Raw genomic sequence first — 27154 nt, forward strand, 5'->3', positions numbered from 1 at the left:
TATGTTTTGGGTAATTGTCATGTTGCAAGGCCCAATTCTCCTTCAGTTTAAATTATATGCACATGACCTGACATTTTCTCATACACAGAATAATTCATAGGGATTCTATGATGGCGAGCTGGCCAGGTTGTGCTATAGCAAAGCATTCCTGAACCATGCCACCTCCACCTCCGTGCTTCACAGTTGGTTTGAAGTTCTTTTCCAGGCTTTGTTTGGTGTCCATGTAATAAAATTTTCCTGGTGAAATTGGTATCAAAATGTCTAAGTGTTAGAACAAAAATGCCGTACATTGTCCTAATTTTTTCACATCAGAGTATGTCTTTTTTTTTTTTTCGGTTTCCTTATTACATTTACAATGTGAAATGTGTTTCTTCAGTTAAATATTTTAAGTGAAATCAAAGTGTACATGTCTGAACAATACAAATGTTGATTTTGGCTTAAGAATTGGCTAAAAATGAACCAGGACTATACTTGGTTTTTACAAATAGTAATTATGTTGATTCAGTAGTTTTGAATATGTTGTTTTATATCTCTAGTCGATAATTTGATCATAATTACTATTAATTTTAACTTTTCATTTAATCTAGATCATTCTAGGGGCATGCGTTGCAAATTCAGATTGTTTTGATCTATGTTTCTTGGATCTATCCCTGTCAAATAAATCACTAAATTAAAAATATATCTTCTATCTACTTAGCTTAGCATTTTTTGGCATACATTTGATTGATTGCTTTTTGAGTGCTTTGTGTTCTGGCTACACAACAAAGTGCTCCTTGAATAAAAATTACCCCCATTTGACATTATATGACCAACTAAATGCGGTTGTTTTGTACTAAATAAATAGGACTGAACTGTACTCTCTACTCTCTGCAGAAAGATCTTATTAGAGTGTATTTGACTAACTGTATTGGTGCGAGATAAATGGACAAAATGTAACTGAATCTTACACATTCTGGTGTTAGTTCCCTGCAGAGTCCCACTGCTCTATCTGCCTGGAAATCATTGCGCATGTTCCTTTTTTTTTTTTGCTCTTTCTAAACCGTCTTTATTGACTCCTTTTTAAGTCTCATTTCTGCGTTGAAGTGCCTTTGGCAAAATCTTGTTGAAGCTAGACATTACTACTAAATGAGCCTGAGAGCAGATGTACCTGCAGGCCTTGCATTTCTTTGGCAGCAATAAACAGGTCCTTGTCCTGAAAGTTTTAAGACTTCTTCAACCCAAACATTGAGATATGGAGCTGTGTAATATTTGTGTGCCTTTCATTATGTCCTTATGACATTATATTTTCAAACTGTGTGTCAAATCCAAACCGAGAAGCAATAACGAGGTGGCGCTTTGACTACACTTTCGGTTCTTATTCATTTGGGATGAACCGTTTCAAGAACTCGGACGGATCGCCTTCTGATTGGTTCCAGAAACGTGTGTCCTTGTCAGAACGAACAATGGTTAACAACATTTCAAAGTCAGATTCGAATGCAAAGCAGAGGTCTTCCTGCACGGTGGCATGCTGAGAACCACTGTTGCATCAGCATCCAGCCAATACACAACTGCAGCTTTCATTTGGACGTTTAAACGTATGACAGAAGCTGACAGTGTTCCGCCATCCACGAAGAAACCGCGAGCTGACTGCTGCATACGAGAGTGGAGACTGCAAAAGAGATGGAAATGGGCTGCTTAACAGAGTGTGCGAGACATAAAAAAAAACAAAAACTGAGCAACTTGAAGGGGCTTTCTGAAATATTCAAAGCAAAATAAATAAAACAAAATCACATGATTCTTTTTTTACTAGGACATGTTTTTTTTCTCCATCTTTTCTGGGGTTGCAGAGCAGGTGGGAGGGCTACTAAATGTTGTGCATGACAAAAGATGCAATCCTGCCACAAATAAGTGGGTTAATTTATTTTTATGCCCTTTTGACAGGCTTTGTGGATCATTTGATGTTTTTCTCAGAAGGAAGACTACCCCATATTGTGCTGCCGGTTTCTTAGAAGAGAGGATATTTAAAATGATCTGCAGCGTATCTCATGCAGAACACCTACTGCTGGCTCTACCTGCTCATGTGTCAATTCATCAGAAGGTGTTAGCTGGGCCTTGCAAAAGCAGTGCTCAAATTTTTTTCTTTTTTTTCTATCTTTCTTTATTTTTAACAAATAAATGACTCCACAGCTTGTAGAACCACATTTTCCAACAGTTAAAACATGTCTCTTTGTCCATTCTTTGTCCATTCTTCTTTGCAAAACAGTTCAAGCTTAATCAGATTGGGCAAAGAGCACCTGTAATCTTCAAAGTTTCCAAGGTTTGTATCTAGTTCAGGATTTCTTAATTTCAGCAGTGTCCAGCATCTTGTTCCACATTTTCTGTGACCACTACATGGCTTATGGCAAACTGCACAGGCTTTCTCTCAACATGATTTTTCTTCTTGCCACTCTTCTATAAAGGTCAGATTTGTGGCGCAATTAAGAAGGGCCTCTTGACTGCTTCTCTGATTAATATAGGTTTGCAGTTGTTTTTTTCTCCTCCAGATTATCGACTGCGTAATACTTTGTTAAATGTTGAAAGTTTGAATAATTTACTTTACCTCTGAGCTCTTCATAGAGCAGCTGCATTTCTGCTAAAATTAAACTATACACTCGTTTTCTATTCACTTCTAGGCGAGTTCTGAATGTATTCGGTTGTTTAGGTTCACTCTGACCTGCCCTCTTGATCAGATTTTCATAATGTTATTCTGAAAGTGGGAATGCTCTATTTGTGAAAGCCATCTGGAGGTGCACTGACTGACTGTTAGAAGTGACAGTCTTTTTTCCTATGAATATAATTGTCCAGTCTGCAGATGGAATCACCTCGCACCTGTGATTTTGGCATGTCATTGGCTAACAGACACACCAGATGCATCAGTGACATAATGCAAAAATATTTATGCCTAACTTTTCATGCAATGCCGGATTTTATGACAGCACTGAATTCCTTTCCTTTTCTTTCTTCTTTAGATACACAATAACAGACGAACTGAATAAAACAGGAGTCCATGCCTGTGTCATGGTGCTAATAGCATGAGCCGGTGAAATGGTAAAATAAACATATTGTTAAGTATGACTAAAGGTATATTGTCTTCTTGCTTTCTCTTCCTATCTGAAATATTTAGACAGATCAGATGGCAGAGGCATTACTTCAAAACAAACTGAGTTTACCACCTGAAAGCACCCTGACATGCCTAAAAGCACTGTAGAATATTTCAAAACAAAAGCAAGAGAGCAAACCAAATCCTTCAGGGCTCCAACTGTGAGGCGCACAAAGTGGTTGGAAAACGGGAAGATTCAAACTCAGAGTAAGACAGAGCTGCACTCAGAAAGTTGCCATTAAAATCAGTTTTACGTACCCAGTTTTATGTGGAGTCTTGAATCTAAACAGTGCCGTTATGTGTGCAGGAGTATCACAGAGAGGGCAGCCGCCCCAGCTCCCCTGATCACACACCCCCTCTGCTGCACTACACCCGACAACCTATGTGAATTGTCGCAAGTTCAAATTTTTTTTTTTCTTTTTGTGCCTCGAGCGCAGACATTTTGAGGGTTACATACTGCACAGCGGCAGCCGTTTTTCAGACACATGCCAGCGTATTTGAAATATGGCGTGCAGGTGCTTTAGAAGGGTGTGTTTAAGGCACAGCGAGGCACAAGGAAAAGGAAATGGGGCACAGCCAAACTCAGCTCCATTGTAGGCATTTTCACCTGCGTATTCAACAAACTGTGCAGAAAGTATGCCAACTCAAGGCTTGTCACTCTTAATGCTCAAGCAGAATGTGACAACAAAGAGGAGCGGGGCGTGACATATGCTGAATGATCGAGTGGTTTCTTTATTCAAAAGAGGTTACTGAATAAATATATGTATAGAAGATTATATCTCATCTTTAGCCCAGATTCTACAAAGTTTGACTATTTAGTAGTGGAACATTGCCCATTGTTCATTGTAGGTGACAAAAATGTAGCATATTATGCAATAAATTCAAGTATAAAGCCACTTGTACTTATTACTGGCCCACTTATTGATCTGAAAATCTCCATGGAATGGCTCAGTGCAAACAGGTTTTGTTAGACGTAATATAAATGCAACTTGAAAATTAAATTAAATCAATAAGGAGTGCTGTGAGAAAGCATTTTGCTCCCTTTCCGATGTTTTTAGTTTGTGGTTTTTTTTTTTTTTTGTCTAGATGACCAGAGCATCAAACAAATCTCAATGTCATAAAACTAGAAAATACAAGAAGCAGTTTTCAAATGATGATTTCCTTTACTATGCAGGTGGAAAAAGCATGTTCAAACTTTTTGTAAAAGTAATTTAAGCCTAATGAAATTTATGTTAGTTATTTCCTTTAACTAAAGTAATGTTTTTAGTAAAATAAAGTGAAGGAAGGCAGTTTCTTAAGTGTGCTTTTAGGAATTCTGTCTGACATGAGCCTGTGAAGTGAAGTAGATATTAGATGTGTGAACAAAAAATAATATTACTGCAATAAGTGTACAACAGTAACACCAACATCTTGCAGCTGCTGAAGCCAACTTGTGTTCATAACCTTCTTGTCTTCCGCCTAATGACCCAAACTACAATATCAATAGACAATATTCCCTAGATGCTGTGCTGTTTATCTCCTTGATTTTTTTATTTTTAATTTTATTTGCGGCCAACAGTAGAAGATGTCAAGAGGGCAGGCATTGAGACAAGCTGACATTAGATCGCTCTGTTCCAGATCACAAGGTAAAATACATCAAACAGCCTGATGCAACTTTATACAACTTATTTTGTCTGAACAGCTCTAAGTTTTAAAGTCGGGGAAAAGCGTTTCAGTTCAAAGCATGCCCAGGTTTGAATTAATATTTCAGTGACAGCCCTTTTTGTTGTGGTTCTTCTTTTGTTTGACCCAATAATTGCAGAACTAATGTTACAAGATATATATTTTTTTGCTGCATGACAAATTTCCCCTCTATTTGTTCCAGTTTTCTGAGAATACACAGTGTCTCCCTTAGGTTTTTCATGCTTTGCCCCATAAAACCAACAAATCTTTGTCTGTTTTACTGGGATCATTGTGAGATGGCTGGAAATTATACTTTGTCTTCTACTTTTTGGTGCCTTCATGGACATTTTTACTTTGGCTTCGGAAAAGACCCGCCATGTTGTGAAAATACGTGTAGCGCACACCAATCAGTGTCAAACATTTAACACCAACTGTTGCATGCGCATAGGTAGCGCCCTAGAGATCGGCAAATGATTTATGCATGTTCTCACACTCTTAAGCAGCGATTTTCACAAGTTCACATGCTTCGCTACCAGACTCGGATTGGCGATCTGGAAATTCAGTTTAATGCCAGATGGGCCATTCGCACAGTGGGCCAAAAGGCCACCAGAGATGTGACAAGAAACAGAAAGCTGAATATTTTTTTTCTTTAACTGGGTAGGAAATAGGATGTACAGGAAGCACCGTTTTCCCTTCAGATCTTTGGGTGGATTTGTTCAAGATGATGCCAGATGTCAGCAGAAGCCAACTTTACAAATAAATTCACATAAGTTTCTAACATCCTACATCAAGGTAAAGGTTGCAAATGAAAAAAAAAAAAAAAAAGAACCAGAAGATGAGGCGCCGGTAAATGTTTTAAATTAAATGTTTTTCTTTTTGTTTTTAAAATAACCATTAATGACAGAAGTGAGCTAACTAGCTGTGATACCAACAGAAACTGACACTGATAATGAGAAGGCAGGCTGACTCTACAGAGCTGCAGTTGTTTGCTGCTGCTGGGTGGAAGTAATGTGAAAAAATTTGTAAGGCGATGCTGCATGTGGTTAGCCCAAAGTGCTCTGCCACACTTCTCATTCTCTTTCCTTTGGGAAATATAAAAGAAAAGACGCATGTGGCAGCCATCCACGAGCCTTTATAACAACCTGGCTTTTATTATTATTATATTTTGCCACTTTACAACCACAGGCGCCATTGTATTTTGAGGGTTTTATGTAATAGATGGTCTATTAAAGTAGTATAACTGTATAACTGTGAAGTGGAAGAAAAATTAAATAAGATTTCTTATGCTTTTTCTTTTAATTAATAATTCTAAAAATAGTAGAGTGCATCGGTATTTAGTTGTTTTACTCTGATACCTCCAGTGCAACCAATTGCCTTGTTAGCCACTTATTTGGTAAATAAAGTCAACCTATGTTTAATTTAACCACAAGCTCTTCTGTAAGGATGTGTTGAAAGAGAAAATGAACAATTAGCGTTTTGAAGACGAAGGAGCATAGAAGACAGGTCAGAGAGAAAGTTCTGGAGAAATTTAAAGTGCTGGGTACATTTTAAGAAGTATATATCCTAAGCTATCAGTATTATACATTTATGTGTTGGGATGACCCAGTCAGACTTAAACTCAATTGAGAATCTTTGGCATAGCGTGAAAAGTTATGTTCACATGCTATCTTGTTTTACAAAGAAGATTTTATTGAAAGGTTTTAGATAGAGATATACTCTACACTTGTAGACTATAAGTGCTTCTACTTTGCAGGAGCTTTCAGATTTTCATGAAAACATTTTGTGGAGTTCATTCTGCACAACTTTAATTTGTATTATCACATTAAAAGAAGAGTAGAACTTTCCTTTTTGGTAAAAACGTATGATGGCTTAGGTTACCCTGAGCTACTTCTGTAGCTTCTTATGTCCTTATTCGTGATGAATAGGTGTAAAGTCACTCAATGCAATTGGTTGGATTCCTTAGATAGAAAACATTTTACCTACTGGAATGAAAAACTGAAGTTGACAGGACTGTTTTATTACTAGGATTGAATAAGAATGCATGTAATGGCTGAATCTTTGTTTAATTGGATTAAATTGATCATAACTTTTCCCATATGAAGCTGACTTGTTTGTCCTGTTCTAAGCTAAATTCAATTATATCAAAATGCCAATAGGATACATTGAAGTTGTGGTTGCAATGTGACAAAATGCTGAACGCATCAAAGATATGGCGGCTTTTGCAAGGCACTGTATGCTGACAGAAAGGAAGTGTCTCCTGACTGATGTTGAACAGATGTGTGTGTTTTTGCTAACCACTCAAATCGACAATAATCCTTTTTGTCTTATATATTAAAACGTGTCACACGGCAACTTGCAATTGGTGGATAATACAAGAGATGACTTTTTGTTTTCATTCAACCCTCCACCACCATTGAAGCTGATTCTAACGAACTTACCAGTTAATTACATTAAAAAAACAACAAACTTTCTCTTGCTAAAAATGTCAAAGATTACATAAGTTATTGAAAATGTCACTTGAATATTCTCTGAAATGACAGGTGAAGGTATCTGCATATCAATAAGTATTTCAAATGAAAATGAATGTCAGGTGGCATAGCCAAGGGCAAAGACGCTAATACTTAAGCATACAGACCAAGGAAAAAATAAAACACCTACAAGAACCCTGTTTTTAGTTTTTCAAATTACTATTTTCTACTGCAGTACTAACAATATTGCATAAACCTGAATAAAAAAATTTATAAATTGCATGTTTTGTTACCAATGCTGCTCTCAGTAAAGTGTTTTGTAATAGAAAGGTGATGACTGAAGTTTGTTATGAAACCACAGGAGCATATGTTAAATCTCCTGCTTCCCACACAGGACTCATTAGCTGTTGTTCCATTGTACACTATTGTAAGTGTCTATGCGCTCCTGCTATTGAATAAGTAATTACTGTTTGCCTGCTGTGATTTCCTGACACAAGCTGGATGAAATGATTGATCTGGGGAGCAGTAGCCGATCAGACGAGGCAGGACTTCATACTGAGAAAACTCGACCCTTCCCAAAAAACAGAAGGTGCTCTGTTTGGCGTTTTTTCCTGAGGTGTTACGTCAAGACAAGTTTTCTCCCATTGTCTTTTTTGTGAAGATGAAACAGAAGACCAGCTATGGCAAAAAAAAAAAAAAAAAAAACCCAGAGAAAATCACACCCTTGGAAGAGAAATCAGGTCATGTGCAGAGATGGTATACTGCACAAAATATGACTGACAGAGGCCCCTGGGCACAAAATGAGGGAAGTAACCAGTGAATGCATCTTGAAAACAAAAGAAGGTAGAAGGGTTGGGGGAGAAAAGGAGGACATTTTAGGGCAATCAGATGTAGAGGCTTAGTGGACCCATGTGAAATCTACAAATAATCCAAGCAGAAGGCCTGGGCACAGCTGGGGAAATGGTACAAAGATGACATGGACAAATAGAGACATTATTTTCCCAAACTTGGAGTAACAGTCAGGCGGCTGCAGGAAGACAAAGACAAACTTAGGTCGCTGTGCTCTAATACCTCTTCCTAGGACTTCAACGTCAGCAGCCCTTTGTGTCGACTACTTTTAATAGACTCAGATTAATGTTAATATGCTGGTACCTTGGTCACGTTTCTCATCGTTTCACTTAAATAGACATCAGTGGATGTATGAGAGTCTGTTTATGTTTATTTTGACCTGAAGTCACAAGTGAAATATGCTTTTCTTTTGATATTCTCAGATAGTCTGATCTGGAATAAGGAGGGGGTAACTGTGGTTTACAGTTTACTCTCATTCATATTTAATGCTATGGTTCATCTTTAAAGTTGCAACAAAATGTAGCCTCATTTTTAATTAGGTGGGTCTGAATATTCATTAAGTAGTGCAAACTGTGACACAGCTGTCAGTTTCATAGTCGATAAAGTCAGAATTTGTTTTTACAGTTTAGTTCTTATTTTTGAGCAACATTTGAGAGAAAGTGATCCAAACAGCTTTTCTGTCTCATATTTAATCATTTGCAGTGAAATATATTTATTTCCTTAATGTCACGGCACATTTCCTAAACTTATAAACCATAAACGTATTGATGTTTACCTTTGTTATCATAACATAGAACAATAATCTGTAAAAAGAAGTGAAAACTGTAAAGATGACCTCTTAGTGGAGAAATAGTCCAAGTGGCTGAACACAAAGGGAATCAAGTGATTAATTGTACCACCATAGGCATTCACCATTATAATGTGTGCAATGTGTTCCTTAATACTACAAAAAGGGGAACCAACTAACATTACTTCATGATTTATGTTACCCAATTGTAACTTAAGAGTTCACATTTTTCAAAATACAAATAAAACAAATTGTTTAGTTTTATGTCAGTTCTTGTGCATCTTTTCCATGTGGTGTTTTGTGCAAAAGTTGTTGATCCAAGCAGCAGGACTTTCTTGTAATATTTTAAAGTGGTTCTGATCAGTGAACCAGACAAACAGGAAAGCAGTTGGTCCAAGTTATTTAGCTTAACATGTGGAAATACAAATTCTGACATGGTGTCGAGGTCACACCCTAAGCTGTATTGGTTGAAAACCTGGATCAAAGTTTGCTGCAGGATGACTGAAACTTTGTAGGATTTTCTCAAGTTCTTTTGAAATGTCGTGCTTGCTCTACAGTTTCAGATTAGGGAACCATCCTAATGGTAGGTTTAAGTACGACCAGATCCTTGGACTTCCTTTATAATAGTGCATGTGGATTATTTGTATATATATAAATGTCTTTCTATGCTCTTTGTAACCTGATGTATGTATCAAAAACCTTATAAGGAATTTAATGACAGATGACCATCTCCATGACTTATGTTACAGAAATTTCCTCCACTATGTAGCATCTTGTGGAAGTTTAAATGCGCCTAGTTTTTTATTTTGTCTTTAATGGATCTCATAAGGATTTTATGAAATAGACCAAAAGACAGCAGTGCATAACTGTGAAACAGTAGTGAAAAACATAGACTTTGCCCTTTTTAAAGATAAACACATCAGAAAAAGGGGCCAGCATTTCTAGTCAGCCCCATTTACTCTAATGCACGGAATAAAATTCAGTGCAACAAATTGCATTTGGAATCGCCTATTTAGTACATGGAGTAACTGCAGAAAAATCGAAATCTGCAAGGCGAAAATTCAAGAAGCCGCTAAAGGCCCCTGGTAACTCTGGAGGAGGCACAGAGATTTTCAGCTCATGTGGAAGTACTCCGGTTGCCATTGGTCCTGCAAACCTCAAATCTGAATTTTTTTGAAAGAGTGGCAACAAGAAACTTTTTCTCATAACAAGTAACATTTAAAGTCTGTCATATGCCATGTAAGAGGAACAGCATGTAAAAAAGGTGATGTAATCACTTCATAACACCATGGGTAGTAGCAGCATCATGCTGGGTGGATGTGTGTACAAACACTAGCTGAACTGTGTTATATGTCTCTTTGGGGTATCTTAGTTTTTTTTTTTTTTTTGTTACTGTTGGAGAATTAAGAGACAGATTTCTCATTGATTTTTTTTTTTTTTGTATAAATGAGAAACTTCATGTGTGGATCCTGTAAATATCTGCCTGAAGAACAGGACAGACATGTTGTTAACACAAAACTCATGAGTGAATGAAATAACATACAACCAAGAAGGCAAATAACAGTCATATTTACTGTAAGCTTTACAATCAGTGTAATAAAATGCACATTGTAAATGTAGTTGTAAATGTATTTTTTTTTATAATTTATTGTAACTTCAAACAAAAATAATTTCTACAAAAAATATTCAAATAATGTAATATAATTGATACGTGGTTTTACATGTTTCTCTTTCCTTTAGACCTCTGATTAGTTGAAAGTTGGTAAACTCTGCTTCCTGAATACTGTGTGAAGATTAAATCTCGTTAAGCGTGGCAACAATCACTCATTCCTACGGTAACCATAATAGTGACTAATTTCCCTTTCTTCTTGTTTTTTTTTTTTACTCATAATGCCTTCCCCCTGGATATTATATAATATGTATAATCTCAGCGACTTCTAGTGGGCGCGTCTAGATAAAATGACTGACGGTACAATTCAAAGTAAAAATGCAGCAGAAATAGAATAAATGTAAAATCAAGTCTCATCATCTGAGGAGAAATGAAACTTGGTTAATATACTATGTAGGCCGCAGCAGCAGAATTAAACAAGCTCATTCTGATCCGTCTTTCAAGTCGACTCGTCTGACCACACACACACACACACACCCACGTGTATTCACACCCTCAGATTTACTCAAACACACACGAAACACTCACGCAAGCACATGCGCATACACACACACATACACATAAGCTGTCAGTCAGTCTAACAGATGAGAGTTCTTTAGCTCAACCAAGAAGAAGGAAACGGAAAAAAATTAAATAAAAAACAAAAATTAAAAATAGATCCCGGTGGTTACAACAGCCATTCCCTTTGAAGTGAAACAGTGGTGATTTAAGTGTTACTTTTTTATGCTTTTTGGTTTGATGCACATTGCTCCAGCTGAGGAATAAAGGGAACAGTGGTTGGTATCATTTTCTTCCCCTTTGACTGCATCGCTTTTCTCTGAGGCGTTTGTTTCTCTGCTCGTCCATTCCCCACACCCGAGCACACACACTCAGTGTCGTAACAGTCGTGTGAGGTGTGTGTATATACGTGTGCTTTGCGAGGGCTTAGGTAGTGTTTTTGGTGAGAGTGTGTGCATGTTTGAGTGCTGTCGCAAGAGAGCTGGGGGGGGAGTTCGGGAAGGGGTTTGGGGGCCTCTGACCAGAGATGCCCTCCTCCACCTCATGTTCTGGTTCCCTTTCCATGTCCACGCACTCCTAGTGTCTGAAGGGTGGGTAGGTAGGAGGAGGCAGGGGAGTGGGGGCGTCTTTTCGTGGCTCAGTGGTGTGATAACGTGGCCAGCAGGTAGCTTAGAGTGCAGAGCAGCAGGGCGGCCGCGGAGAGGCGCGGCGATGCGGCGCCGTTGCAGTCCTTGCCCGCTTCACAGCGGGACTGTTGGCACAAGACCCCTTTGAACTCTGGAGAACAGACGCACTTCTGGTTCATGTAGCACGTTCCTCCGTTCTGGCACAGCAGCATCTCCTCGTCGCAAACGTTAGCTGTGAGCAGAGGCGAGGAGAGGAGAGGTGGGTAAAGAAAAAAGAAAGAAGAAGGGAAGGAGGGTCAGTTTGATCGGGAACAAGGAAAAGAGCAGGAAGAGCAGAGTTCAGAGCGGAGAGAACAAAGAGGGCAGGACAGCGAGGGAAGGAAGGAAGGAAAGAAGGAAGAAGAGCAAGATAAATGCTCCAGTTTTTTCCTTGGGGACACGAAAAAGTAACACCTGCTTTTTTATTTTTCCCCCCGTTTTTGCAGCCCTTCCAGTTTTCCTTGAGGTTGCACTTTCCCGGGGTCGAGTCAAAACTGTTTTGTCACACCCAGCAGAATAAATAAACAAATAAATAAATAAAGATATAAAATATGCACATGTGGAATTTGTTAAGTAATGATCTGAGAGAGCTGGCGCGTCATTAAAGTGCTATAAAAGGCATTAGTGAGAGCACAGACAACAGCAGTTGGATATTTAAAAATACCTGACCTAAAAATGTTCGCAAAGAAAAGGAGGATTTGGCTTCTGTGGTCAGAGATTATGTTTTTTTCCTTTCTTTTACAGAAGAAACAATTAGTTTCCTTTGATTATTTAGCATTTAACTTTAAACAAACACTGGTAAATGCACTGCATATATTTTCTCATTTATCATTATTAATAAACCAAAGACAAGTTGCATCCACGTCTGTCTTTTTAGAATATATAAATATGCGAGACTGAGGCACCCGACTAGATGGTAGATGGGAAAGGAAGACGATTCTCTGTAATGGGGTTAAGGTGTGACAGGGTCATCAATTTAAAAAGCAGCTGATGCCTCTAATGAGCTACATGATCTATTCCCCTGTGTGTAAAGAAAACATTGGGAGCGGCCATGAGTTAAGTGGCCGGTGCACTTGAAAAGGTCCCAGAAAGGCTGCAACATTCCCCCCTTCCCGTTCTGCTGGCACTCACGGTAACAGCCTTGTTTCCAGTAGTATCCCGGCAGGCAGTCGTCACATTTGGCCCCCGCCGCGCCGTCTTTACACTGACAGAAGCCCGTGCCGTTACACCGGTCGTGGATGGAGCCCAGCTGGTTGCAGTTACACTCTGAGGAAAGGCACAGAAAATTTGAAGAGATAAAAATTTGACTCGTTAGCTGTAGCATTTTTTTTTGCTGAACTTGTTAAACTCAAGGCCCAGGGAGGCTAATTATGATCACCAAAGTTTTTCATGTGGCCCTCTAGGCTCCTGAAGGACACACGAAAACAACCTTCAAACAGTTGTGTGCTTAAATATGATTTTATATCAAACAAATCAAAGTGTTTTTTTTGTCTGTGTGCATGTTGCCAAATAACATCAATTTGAAAATGTTTCATATTATCAATCCAAGATTTATTGATTGCAAAGACAGCTATTTATTAATATTTTAACAGTTTGCTAATGGGTTTTGTCAATAAATTCTGCCACAATCGGCCCTTTGGGGACTTTTATGATTCCAAAATGAAAACAAATTTTACACCCCTGCTGTAGAGGATGTGCATTTTTCTTCCTAGTTCATTGACATCATGATATAGTTTTGGTAATAGGGTTTGGATTTGTATTCCTGCTGAAACAAGAAGCTTTTTATGCAACATTTTAGACCCTGTAACTACAAACTTTATTGTGTTTTCATAGGAATTTGAGGGATAGAGCAACACAGAGCAGTGCACAATTTGGAAGTAGAAGGAAAAGTATTTATAATATTCTTTAGGCAACATATCTGCCAGCTGTGGATCTTTGCATCTCCTGTAGTTTTACCATTGGCCTCTAGGATGCTTCTCATTTCTCAAAATTAAAAATCGTGCCATACTTGTTTCATTTTGAGATTGTTAAAGATCAGAATGTTGTTAACTAGCATAACTCTGCTTTAAACATCACCGTCTTACTTGATCTCTGACCTGTTTGCTGTGTTTGTTCACTAACGAGGCGACGCCTGCCAGCTAATTCAGGCAGTCACCTCCGGCTGAGATGCTGCTTCACGCGTGATACTTCTCATACTCTGCAGAATATACCAAGCATACCCTAATGATTTCTATGGTCTATTTAAGCTGCAAAAACCTCCAGCTGCACTGCGTTTCCTCCTGTGCAGCTTCTGCTTGGTTCTCTTCAGCTCCTGAATTTGAAACCACTCTTTTCTACTCCGTGTTCCTCCGTCACATAATATCCACTTTGAACACATTGGGTGTTTGTGGAGAAAATGTAAAAAAAAATTGTTCAGGGACAGCAGATAGATAACGGGAATTTAGCTTAGTCTGGTGCACTTGCAAAAATGTTAAAGTGTGTGCATTTTCCCTGCCAAATAAATCAATACATTTCACATTTCAAATCAGATCCACAGCACGGCGGGGAGAGCGGAGTGTCTTCAAAGTACAGACATGGCGGACAGTATTGCAGAGATTCAGATCTTAAGTGTAATCCTTTTCTCTCGGCTAATTATTACAGTTTCACCCCATTTTTATCACCTGCGAGATATCTGAACCAAAAGCCTCATCCACCAGCTCTTTTGTAATATTTGCAGATATTTTTAGCTCCCTGGACCAAACCATGAGCTTCGTAGCAACTTTTTCCTGCTGGCGTCTACAGCATGAGTACGCAAACTGACTCAAGGTCTACTTGAGGTTAAATTAACGAGCTTTCCACAAACTTGTCACATGCTTGCTTCCAGACAACAGCACGGATCTCGCCGCCTTGAAGAATTTGCTTTGACTTTCTTCACATTCAGAGCAAAAAAAAAAAAAAAAAAAAAAAAAACCATCAAAATGACAGGTGTCCTTTTAAGTCGGAAAGTATTTATTTCAGACGCTGATGACAACCCTTCAGCCATGCGGAGGCGCAAGCTTTTTGATCACGTCTGATTTCAAAAGTAAGTGTCAGAAATGTGGTGCTATTTTCAAAAGCTGGCGGAGATGCAAAAAGTCCCTCTTTTTATGCTGCATTATTTACCAGTTTGTTCAGAATGTGATTCAGACTTTATTAGAATTTGAAGATGGACCAGATCCTACGAACCGGCGTGCACCGCAAGAAACATGACAACAACCTTGCAGCATCGACAGAACTCAAATGAATACAAGGAGCCTTAAATATATCTACCTGTGCAAACCATCTCTTGACCACAAGTCAGAATTTGTGGTTTACAAGACGGGAAAATGAAAAACGATCACCTGCTGAAGTCGTAATTTTGATTTGTAAAATTGGAAGTCACCAAACTGACCCTGGGTTCAGATTCAATATTGCTGCTCAGGAGGGGAGTAATAATTAATTCACTTTCTAAGACACAAAGATATAGGAAATAGGTTCACGAAGATGATATGAAATGATTGTTTAATTTTAAATTCAACTTTTTTGTGGATATCTAGAGTATTTTGTTTGTTTTTAGAATAAAAATAATCTTCACGTGTGCTGTTTCTGTTCCAACACTTATCACTCTAGTTGTAATATAGTTCGAATGCCACAAAAGCTTTAAAAATTCCTTGTTCTGAGAAAAAAAAAAAATTCTTAATCATTTGGGCACAGTTTGAACAGTCTAGAAATGATGGATTTAGAACTAGAACTGTCAAATAGAGCTAAGACTCATTTTACTTTGGCGCCAACAGGAAGCTCCTTTACTGTCATTTGTAGTATTCTGCAGTATTCTCACAGTACATCAGGTCCTTTTAATCACAAATAACTAAAATAGGGCTTAGGGTTAGGGTTACCGGTTCTAATGCTGTTGTAACTGAATGTAATCACCCAACCCAGCCAACAATCTTTAACAACACATTAGTCTCCCAGATGCAAAACCATAGACTAGCTCAACAACTACTTCCTTCCTTTCTTCATAATAAGAGTTCCAAACACTGCTTTAAAGAGACTGAATTCAAATCTGTGACCATTTCCAGACTTTGAATAGATAAATTGGACAAAGCCAAACTTGTAAAAGAAGTTACTATAAAATATTTAAAACATAAAAGTCAAGCTGAGAGAACAATATTGAAAAAAACAAACTAACAAATAAGCAGGAAAGTGGTTAATATTTAAGCTCTGGGTCATAAGCAGCAATTATTAAGTATATTAGTCAAGCTGTTTAGGAGATGTTCCTTGCTCTAGAGAGCGTGGATGTGTTTGGTTGTGCTCGGTGTGGCACTGTGCAGGCAGATGAGCTGATGGGGGCTTATTTGTGCTGACTCTAAGGCCGGGAACCGTGTGTGCTCTGAATGTGGTGAGTTCACCCTCCAGCCTCCTGCCGTTCACCTACAGATGGCTTAAAATCAACACCAGATTTCACCTCCACAGCTATGCAAACAGATTGTTCTCCAACACGAAACGCTTCACTAAAAGCAGCCGTTGACGTATGCAAATAAACGGCAAGTGTACACAAATGTGCAATGGTAAATATTTACACGTTTTAGACCGGTCATGCCCGGCATTGTCCTTGCTCCACACTTCAGCATAGTGGGGATGATGGAAGTTTACAGTGTTGACTTTCAGCTTTAAGGGTGCCTGAGGCTATTTGCACCATTCATATTGTAGTCCGTCTTGCTTCAGGTTGCAAAGGCAACAGGCCTAAAACCCAAAGTTTTATCTCCAGACTATGGGAGTCTCTTGTCAGTTCCTGCACATGTTGTTGTGCTGGTTCTGATCTGATTGAAAGAGTATAAAAATAAGAGAAGCACGCTTGTTTTATTTTCTGTTGAAGTCTACACGATTCATGCGCATTTCAGCATTCAGCATAGTTTTAATTCTTTATGTCACATCTACCACTGGCATCAGCGCACATCCACTATAACTCATCCTGAACGCTAAACTCTTTTAATCATATGCTTACCCTAACTACTCTTCTGCAATAAGTCCAGGCATAAAATTTCCTTGCTACTAAATATTTAACATTTTAGTGGTATTTGAACAAAGTGGAAGTAAGTGGGAATGAGAGCAAATCAGCTCCGAAGTGGTAGGCCTCTTAAAATCACAGAGCTGACGCTGAGGCGCAAAGTCTATGTTGGTTGAGTCAAGAGCTGCTTGATCAAATAAGATGATAATTACAGTAATGATCAATTTTATTTAAAATGTCCTTTATATCTCAAATTGAAATGGAAAAGATGAGTAAATTCATTTGTAAGTTAGAAAATATATTAATGTGGTCAGAAAGACTTTCCCCAGGGGAAATGAGGGCTAATTTGGGAACAATGTTCTGTAGAAAACAGAACGCCATTTTTGAAATGATTTAAAAAAGAAATCAGCAAAATGTTACATGCATTTGTACTCAGCCGCCCCCCACACAGAGTCAATACTTTGTGGAATCACCTTTCGCTGCAATTACAGCTGCAAGTCTTTAGGGGTCTGTCTTTCCCAGGTTTGAACTTTTAGAGACTGATTATCAAAGATGGTAATGATTATCAAAGATGGTCCAAACAAGGAAATGTTTGTTTAGCCAGACATTTCCTTTAGATGTTTGGCTAAAGGAAAGCTTCCCCAAAGCATATTGTCATCACCACCATGTTCTTTTATTCTGACAAAGAGTGTGGTAAGGATGTTAGCTTCCTCCCCTACATCGCACTTTGCACGTGGGCCAAAGTGTTAGCATTTTTAGAACAACTTCTTTCACATTTTAGTTGTGTTTCCTACATGGCTTGTGGAAAACTGCTTACAAATTTTTCTATAGCAATTCATCAGTGTTGTGGGTCTCTTGGTTTCTCCCCTAATCAATGCTCCCCTTTTTGGAATATTTATTCATTTGGACGAAATGAACTGTTCTATATCCTCGGCCTTCTTTTTTTTTTTTTAGCATTTTATATTTTTATTTAGAAAGACAAATTTCCATCACATTCGTTGATTACAGCTTTTCCCATTTAAGATAGTACATGAGTATACTACCGGAATGTTTAAATGAATTTTTCCATACTGTCTTTCTAGTATTTTTACAGACTATTTCTAAATTTTAATTGTAAACAATAACAAAAATGAACAGAATTGAACAATAATGGGGATTGCACCATCTCAAGCAATAAAAAAAACAACAACACAAGAATATACAAGGGGGGGGCACATACTTCTCAAGAACAGTCAAATGAAGTCAGATCTAGTCGGTTTTACATACTCAGTCCATTTGGTCCAGATCTTATAAAACTTTCCCTTTTCAACTTGGAGGGAAAAAGAAATCTTTTCCATAACATAAATCTGGTGAACAATTTCAATCCATTCATCGATAGTGGGTGGATCTGGTTTTAGCCATTTCCTTGTGATGGCTTTCTTACTGGCTGCCAGTAGTATTGCCAGGAGTTTTTTGTCTGCATTTGTCCATGTGTCCAAATGTAAGTTACCCAAGTACAACGTTTCACATTTGAATGGAATCTTTACATTAAATACATTTTCAATATGTTTGTGGAACTCTTCCCAGTATGGTGTTATTACTTGGCACTCCCAAAAACATGGAAGTGGTTGGCTCCTTAGACCCACAGAGCCTCCAGCAGGCGTCATCGTTGTTTTGATATCGTCTCTGAATGGGTGTAACAAAAAATCGTGCGACATTTTTCCAACAAAACTCCCGCCATGTGTTCGATCCAGTTGAGACCCACTGCAGTTGACATATTTCTTCCCAGCCTTCTTGTGAGATTTTAACCTTAATTTCCTTTTCCCATTTCCTCTTTATGTATTCTGTATTCTCATGTTTAGACAGCTGTATGGCATTATATAACTTAGAGATAATTCTACTGTCTGAACTGGGTTTAATTAGTGATAGAAATGTCTCCATGAAACTTGAATCACTCTTTCTCAGCCCCTCTTTAAAATTACTATTAAAATAATGTCTCACCTGCAGGTACCTAAAAAAATCATCTTTCTCCAGTCCATGATCCTTCTGTAGGGTTTCAAAACTCTGAAATATCCCTTTATGGACAAATGAATAATAGGTAGTTAATCCTTTTGAGATCCATAACTTAAATCTGTTATCAGTCCTATTAGGTGCAAAATCTGAATCATAGGCACACCACCTCATAATTTTAGATGTTTTTCCTATTCTGCAGATTTTAGCCAATTCCTGCCAGGACCTGAGAAAACTACCTGTAATGGAGTCTTCTGGAATCTGCTGTTCCTCTTGTAGTTTATAATCACCAAGTAGGACTGTTATTGGGATTCCTTTTATTGTTGTGCCTTCTATTTCCTTCCATGCTGCGGTGTATGATGATGAGCACAGGCAGACTAAAGATCTCAGTTGGGCTGCGTGGTAGTAATCCTGCAAACAGGGAAGGCCCATTCCACCCTTTTCTTTCTTTTTAGTTGTTCTAAACTTAATTCTGGCCTTTTTACCCTAACCCTGCCACAAATACCTCACTATTAATCTCTCCCATTGTGAGAACGGTTTAGGTGGGATTCTGACTGGTAGACATTGAAATCAGTCCAGTAGCTGTGGAAGGATATTCATCCTGATGGATTCGATCCAGGAGCTCAAACTTAAAAAGGGAATAACGTTCTATCTATGTAAATCTGATTTTATTTTCAAATGGGCCATAATTGATATCAAACGGTTCTGAGAAGTCCCTCGGTAGTGAAACACCCAGATATTTGATAGACTCAGCCTCCCACTTCCAGTTGTACACAGTCTTAATTGAAGACGGTGGATCATAGTTAAATGTTAATACTTGAGTTTTATTTATGTTAATTTTGTAACCAGAAATTAAACTAAACTCTTCGAGTAACTTCATCAGTTTTGGGATTGTTTGTGTGGGCTGCGTTATATTTATCAATAAATCGTCAGCAAACAAGGATAGTTTTTGCTCCCCAGATGTCGTTGAAACCCCTTTTATATCTGGACTCTGCCTGATAAGTTGACTCATGGGCTCAATATATAAGGCAAAGAGAAGCGGCGACACACAACACCCCTGTCTCGTTCCTCTCTCCAAAGTGAATGAATTGGTCAGATCTCCGTTAATTTTGATTCTAGCTGTTGGTTTATTGTATAAAGATTTAAATGTGTCAATTATCGTTGTATGAAACCCAAATTTTGAAAGCACTTTATATAAGAATGACCACCTCACCGAATCGAATGCTTTCTCTGCATCTAGACTTAATATCAGTGCCTCTAATTTTTGTTGAGTAAGTTCCTTCATGATGTGTAATGTTTTTCTAATGTTATCTTGGGTCCGTCTCTGCCTGACAAAACCAGTCTGGTCTTTATGTATTAAATCTGGTAATATGTTTTCTATTCTTTTAGATAGTATGGAGGTGAAAAGTTTGTAGTCATTGTTTAGAAGACTTACAGGACGGTAGCTCCCACAATCCAATTTGTCTTTTCCTTCCTTGGGTATGACTGAAATCACGGCCTCTTTCCATGAGGGTGGAATAATTTTATTTTCCAAAACCCAGTTGAAGGTTTTCTCTAATGTTGGTATTAGTTGGTCTTGCATAATTTTATACCATTCTGTAGTGAATCCATCTGTCCCTGGAGATTTTCCCTTTTTAGTTCTCTTGATTGCTGATTGGATTTCCTCTTTTGTAATTTTAGATATTAATTTTTTATTTTGTTCATCAGTGACCGTTGGAAGATTGATCTTTTCCAGAAAGGCATCGGTCTGATTGTCGTTGCTTGTCTGTGTTTGAGAGTATAGTGTTTCATAATATCTTTGAAAGGAGTTTTTGATTTCTTCCGGATTAGTTTCTATTTTATTTGTTACACTATTTCTTATTTTATGTATAGTTCTGCAAGCTTGTTGTCTTCTTAACCTATATGATAAAAGTTTCAGGGATTTCCCACCTATCTCATAATATTGCTGTTTTATAAAAATAAGCTTCTTTTGGATTTCCTGGATGTTTATTTCTTCTATTTCTTTCTTAAGTTTTATAATCCTATGGTTGGTGTTTTCATCTTTGGGCGATTTTGCATGTTCTCTCTGTAATCTTTTCAACTCCTCTTCTAAATCCTGGAGTTTCTTTGCTCTGATTCTCTTCTCATATGAGGTTATGGATATAATTTTACCTCTAATCACTGCTTTTAATGCGTCCCAGATTATAGGAGGGGTCACTTCTTCATTATCATTATTTTCTAAATATAGATTAATTTCACGTTTTAGTTTGTCTCTAATATCCAATTTGTTCAAAATGTTAGAGTTCAGTCTCCACAGAGTGAACCTCCTCTTATTACTCAGACGGATTGAGATGTAGATGGGACCATGATCTGAAAGAGTATTAGGTCCTATTTCACTGCTGTCTACCCTAAAAAGATCCCCCTTGAACATAAAGAAGTAATCTATGCGGGAGTAGACATTGTGAGCATGTGAGTAGTGTGAATAATCTCGACTCTTTGGGTTTCTTTCTCTCCAAACATCCACGACCCCCATCTCATTCATCCAGGTGTTTAATCTTCTGCTAATGTTTTTTGCGTCAGGTTTCCCGTTCGAAGAGTCTATTTTCGGATTTAATCGAACATTGAAGTCTCCGCCGCATATTAAAATCCCTTGACTTTTGGTTGTCATTATATCAACTACTTGTTTATAAAAAGACCAATGACTTCCGGGAGGAATATACACGTTAAGGAAAGTTATCACGCTTCCTTCTATTTTGCCTATGACCATAAGAAATCTACCTTCCTTGTCCTTATATTCTGAAATGTGCTCATAATTTACAGCCTTGGATATGAGGGTCGCCACTCCCCTTCGCCTCCCCGAATCATGTGAAGAGAAGTAAACATGTTTAAATCCTTGTTTATTTAATTTGGCGTGTTCTGAGTCGTTGAGGTGCGTCTCTTGCAAAAAAGCAATTTGGACTTTATCTTTCCTTAATTTTGATAAAATTCTTTCCCTCTTAACTGGATTGAGTACTCCATTTATATTAAATGATGCTATTTTTAAAGATCCGTTTTGCATCTATGTGATTCCCCCCTCCATCTCACTCAAAAACCTGGTGCATTTCCCCCTTCCTGCGAGAACCGGCAGGGAACAAACAATTAGCATAATAAACAAAAAACTGAACATAATTTGTCCATGTAACTTCCTAGGTAGGGGTCTAATAACCTGACCCTGTTGAGACCCTCCAAGGGGTTCGAAGGAAAAAGTTCCCCTCCTCGATCCAGAGGGAGAGGTCCTTACCTGCAACAGTCGCATGTCGCGAAAAAAAAAGGAAAAACCGAGAAAGGTTTCCCAACTCCAAACGAAGAGAAAAAAGAAAAAGGAAGGTCCCGATTGAACCGGATTATTCAAAAGTTTGTTTCCACCACTAGTTACAGATTTGGTTGGAGATATTTCACAATTCCTCCCGCCGTCTTCGGCCTGGGGAAGATCCGCTAGGTCCCGGAGGGGGCCGCAGGTGTTCTCCTGAAGGCTCGCAGCTTATCCTTGTAGCTGGAGCCCCGGCCGGCTTTAAAGGTGCCCTTCATCGCTCGTCGATCCATTCTCGTCCAGGACAGTTGCTGCACCTGCTCCATGAGTGTTTCCGGAGGTTTGGTGGTTGGCACATTGAAGCCTCGTCTCAGCAGATCCTCTGATGCCTCCTCTACCGTATCGTAGGTTTTGGTTCCGTCTTCGTATCTAACACGCAGCTTCGCGGGGAAGAGGGTCTGGAAGTGGATGTTATTTTCCTTCAAGACTTTGCGGATTTCTTTATATTCCCTTCGTCTTTTAAGTATGAGAGGTGGATAATCGTGATCCAGGTTGATGTGATTTTCTTGCCATGTAAACCCCTTCCTCCGCCAGGCTTTGTGGAGTATCATCTCTTTGGTTCTGAAGCTTAAAAACTTAATTATGATGGAGCGCGGTGGGGCGTCGGCTGGCGGTAGCGGCCCCAGAGACCGGTGAGCTCTTTCAATGTGGAGATCAGGGATGTCTTCATTTAATTCAAGACATTGACGGAGTAGTACTTCGACAAATGAGATCATCGTCGAATCCTTCTCGGATCCTTCCGGTACCCCATATATCCTTATGTTCTCTCGTCTGGATCGACTCTCCAAATCCATCAATTTGTCTTCCAGCTTAGCGTGTAGCTTTAGCATAGCCGTGATAACCTCCTCCGTATTTAGGATCCTTTCCTCTGCCTTCTCCACACGTCCCTCCACTTCTTCCATCCTGGTGTTCACCTTCGCAAGTTCTTCTTTTATCGTCTCAAATTGTTCTTTATTTTCTTGGCGAAACCCTTTTAATTCTCCCAAAATCAGTTCAGTGTCGGTCATTTTCAGGCACTACTCCTCGTGGCTTGTTAGCTTCAACCCGTTAGCTGCTAGTTGTTGCTGCGTCCTTTCTTCCTCACCCACCTGACTTCAGTCGGCGTTTATTTCTCAAATTAGTGGTAGAGTCTCGTCCCCCTTTTTAAGTTATTGTATTGGTATATTTATCTAGGTTTTAAGGGGAGAATTTCTCTAATTCCTCTGGTTCAACCAGGAGCGCTCTCACTATGCGACCATTATGATGGTGGTCCGTTCCGGAAGTCGCCCATCCTCGGCCTTCTTGAAATATTTTCCCAACTTTTCCCCTGAACTGCCTGATGTGCTCCTTCGTTTTAAGAGCTGACGGGGGCTTAAAACGAAGCCCCCAAAATGTTTACCATTAAAGATCGGAGGCCTTCGCAAAACAGCTGGATTTGTGCTGACATTAATTTACAGAGTCTGTAAAGTTTACTTGCAGCAGATGACTAGCAGGAGCTTTTGCTATGGGAGTTACTGCTACCAAAAATTTAACTTACTGCATGTCCTGCACAACTCCAGTATTTAGAAACTACAGTCATGCTAAAAAGTGTAAAAAAAAAAATTTTTTAAATCAACATTTAGAACAGCCCAGTTCAATTTTAGATTATTTTTAGACAAACAGTCATATGTTTTATTGAATGAATGGTTCTTTTTTGTTGTTGTTTTTGCACATTCAAATTTAATCCTCCATCCACAATATTGATCAGTTATTCCTCGGCTTAAAACCACATCATATGAGTAATTGTGTTAATTTTCTAAGTAGCGTTCTTTTATGTGCTCCTCTATTAAACACAGAAAAAAATCCCACTGTGCTGCTATATTGACACACACCCACACACACACACACACACGTTGATCTGACCCCCGCCCTTCCGCACACTCTCATCGACTCCCAGCAGACTGACCGATGCAGACGTTCTCATCATCCAGTTCGGCAGAGGCGTTGCGGAAGTATCCCAGTCTGCAGTGTTGGCAGTTCTGGCCTCTGGTGTTGTGCTTGCAGCTGACACAAGTGACGATGTTCAGGTAGTCGATGTAGCTGCAGCGGTTGGAGTGGCCGTAGCACTCACAGTCTGAGTGGAAAGAGACACATTTCAGTTTAGTTCCCAAGTAAAACAGGTTCATCTTTTGACTTCAAAGTACAAATAACCAAAATGGGGAGAGAGGGGGGGATTTTATCAAGTGTAGCAGGAAGCAGCGCAAACGTATCCGCTCTAACCAATTCATCAGACAGGGTTAGGTGTCAGTTTGAAGAATAAACTGCTCTGCTTGTGTTTTATGGGGTGCATCTCTCACTCTATATTGGCTCCATAAAGACAAACCACTCCCTCTCCATTAGCACACTCGCAGGTTTGCTGAGTCTGCTTCGGTGTGCTGCACTGATTACTGAGGGGAATTCCTCCATCCTGTGTGTTTCTGCGGGCGAGTATTTGTGTTCATGCATTTAATCTCGTGTAGGTTCAGGCATGTTAATTCTGCCAGGGAATTTAATTACGTTAGCAGATGACTCGATTACAAGCCGCAAAATCATAAACTGGGGAGTCGGAAGCGAAGGATGCAGTCGGTGTTTCTGGACTTGAAGCGGGAACTTGCGAAATCAGCCTGACCCTCGTTAGCGTGATGGGTCCAGTTGAGAGCGCAGCAATAAAACGAGCCAGATAAAACTAGCTGAAATTTAAATGAGATGCATTTGGGGCAGTCCTCCTCAGCAAGCCTGTTCTCCTTAAAATCAAACCCATGGGTCGTTCATGCGTGGAATAACAAGTTTATAATCACTTTTAGGAACATGAGTGATCCAGTGGTCATGAAAGTTTGAGAATGATCAAAATTAAGGATTTACTCATTATCATCTTAATGAAAACATGGTGTGGTTAATGTAATATAAATTTAACTAGTACATCTTTTTTTTAGTATTATTGTCGCCTCATGTGCAGCAGATGGTAAATCTTCCTGTAAATGATTGGCTCGAGTTTGTTATGGAGCCCTAAAACATTTGCATGAATCTGTGCAATGTACTGCTTCACATTGATTAAGCTGTTGTTCAAACTAAAAATACATTTTTTAAAATTTTTTTTATCACTGTATTCTGATTTTCCTGTGCCCGGCGACTATGATGCTTCATTTTCAATTCAATATGACTCCAACAAATTTCACTAAAGCTATAGTTGTTTAAACAATGCAGCTGAGGGAAAATATTTGAAAAATGAAGAGCTAATATGAAAGCAACATTTATAACTTTGACAATAAAGACATGTTGCATAAAATGATATGTAAAAATACATTGTTTGTGCGTGTTTGTAAACTGCTATAATTCAGTATGCTATAATGAAATAGTAGATTAGCTTATAGATTACTTAAAGTTAGTGATTTTACAGCTGCTTTTTGAGGACAGGTTCTCGACATCAAGGTAGCGCCAGTGGCACAATCGCAGTGCTTATCTGCGGCTGTATTTGGGCGAGAGGCAGAGTACACTCTGTGCAGGTCGCCAGTTCGTCCCAGCAACACCAGCCGAAAACAAACGACAACAACAACAACAAAAAAAAAGTAAAATTGTGCAATGATTGGAATAATTTCTCTTCAGAGAGAGATTAATGATATTAGGAACAGAGGTGCCTGCATTGTGCAGAGGCGGTGCAGCCGTCGGTGGAGTGGTGTTGCTCCACTCTCGCTGATTATCTTGGCTGAGGCCGCTTCCTAATTAAGCTTTTATTAAGCTTTAGAAGTTGGCTGCAAGACATCACTGTCCTCTAAAGAGGCGTTTACCGGGCATGTTTATGCAAATACGCATTTAAATGCACATTAAAAAGTCGGAGTTTAGCTGTTTAATCAGCCGTCACATTATTATTTTATTATTGTTCGGCTGATGATGCCAGCTAAGATATTAATGAGCCGGCTTAAAGGAAGCCAACGCAAGGAGAACCATAAAGTGCCTCTCTCAGCACTGAGGGAACCGTGCAAGCAGTAGGGGAGACCTGCCTGATTAAATATAAATGGCCAATTACTTTCCAGACTGGAAAGGCAATGGGACATTCTTCCTCAAATTAGTGTTATGAGTCAAGATGCTGGTTTATTAGTATTTATCAGTTGTGAATGATTAAAAGTGAAAGGTCACAGTGAGAGAAAGATGGAAACTGTCCGGATTGACTGTTGTGAGTTTAAAGCGATGATTGCATATTTTCCGAACAAGCATCCTTTTCCTAGGAGAAAAAGAAACGTGAACAACCAGCAGGTTGTGTGAACAGCAGCGTGAACACAAAGTGCAACTTCTTACCTTAATCATGAGCACAAAGTGAACACAACCATGAGAGGGGAGCGGGCGCAGAGGGAAGGCATGAACAAAGAGGGACAGATGAAAACGACGGAGCAAGGCGAAGGAATTTTTCTACAGAAGTTCCACTTTAACACCAAAGAATCCAGAAGGTGCATTGAGATGTAATCTTTCTGTCCGGTTCCTCGGACCTGCTGCTAAAAATATCGACCTCTTACCTTTAAAATTGTCATATATGATCCCGAGTAACTGTTTGACCTGAGGCTCTCCTGAGGTCAAGAGTTGCAGAAGCCCTTTGGGGAAATGAAGGAACCTTTGTTTAAGATTCATGTCATTCACTATGCCACAGTCTTCTACTGCACTTTACATTCTCACAGCTGGAGTCTGCATAGCCTAGAGGACAGCGTCAGAGCAACACAGGAGTCTAAAGAGGAATCTAATAGATTAGGTGTTTGGGATTAAAACCTAAATCTTTGTGAGAAAATGGGTTGAAATTGTTCTGCAAAGCTGATGGACTCTATAACTACTGCACAGTTTTTCACTGGTTGGACATAATTGAAAATCAATCATTGCTAAAGAAATGTTTTGTGTTGCTTTCTAGTTACAAATATGTTTTGATTTGGTTGAAAAGGCAATGTGTTCACAAGTAGTAATTTGTGCAAATTATTTTCTGAAACAAACTAAAAAGAAGGAAACCAGCATGGAACTGGTTAAAGTTTCTTGGGTGTCAACAGGAAGTCATCAAAATTCCCAGTTTCACTTGAGCAGATGGAGAACTTTAAAAACACTCCCTCCAGTATTCATATCATTGCTTATATAGTTTGATCTT

The 27154-nt window shown here is 38.9% G+C and overlaps 1 protein-coding gene across 1 annotated transcript in view; it reads right to left on the reverse strand.

The window, feature by feature from the left end:
- Window positions 1-1015: 1015 nt before the first annotated feature.
- ntng2b (netrin g2b) overlaps window positions 1016-27154 on the reverse strand; it is a 97485-nt gene continuing 71346 nt past the window's right edge. The window contains exons 6-8 of the mRNA XM_044143949.1: window positions 23963-24130; window positions 12848-12982; window positions 1016-11909 (exon numbers count right to left, since the gene is read on the reverse strand). Of these exons, the coding sequence (XP_043999884.1) occupies window positions 11689-11909; window positions 12848-12982; window positions 23963-24130 (524 nt within the window). The 3' untranslated portion in view covers window positions 1016-11688. The remainder of the gene's footprint in view (window positions 11910-12847; window positions 12983-23962; window positions 24131-27154) is intronic.

This window comes from Gambusia affinis, linkage group LG17 (genome assembly GCF_019740435.1).
Source record: "Gambusia affinis linkage group LG17, SWU_Gaff_1.0, whole genome shotgun sequence".
Taxonomy (NCBI): Eukaryota; Metazoa; Chordata; class Actinopteri; order Cyprinodontiformes; family Poeciliidae; genus Gambusia; species Gambusia affinis.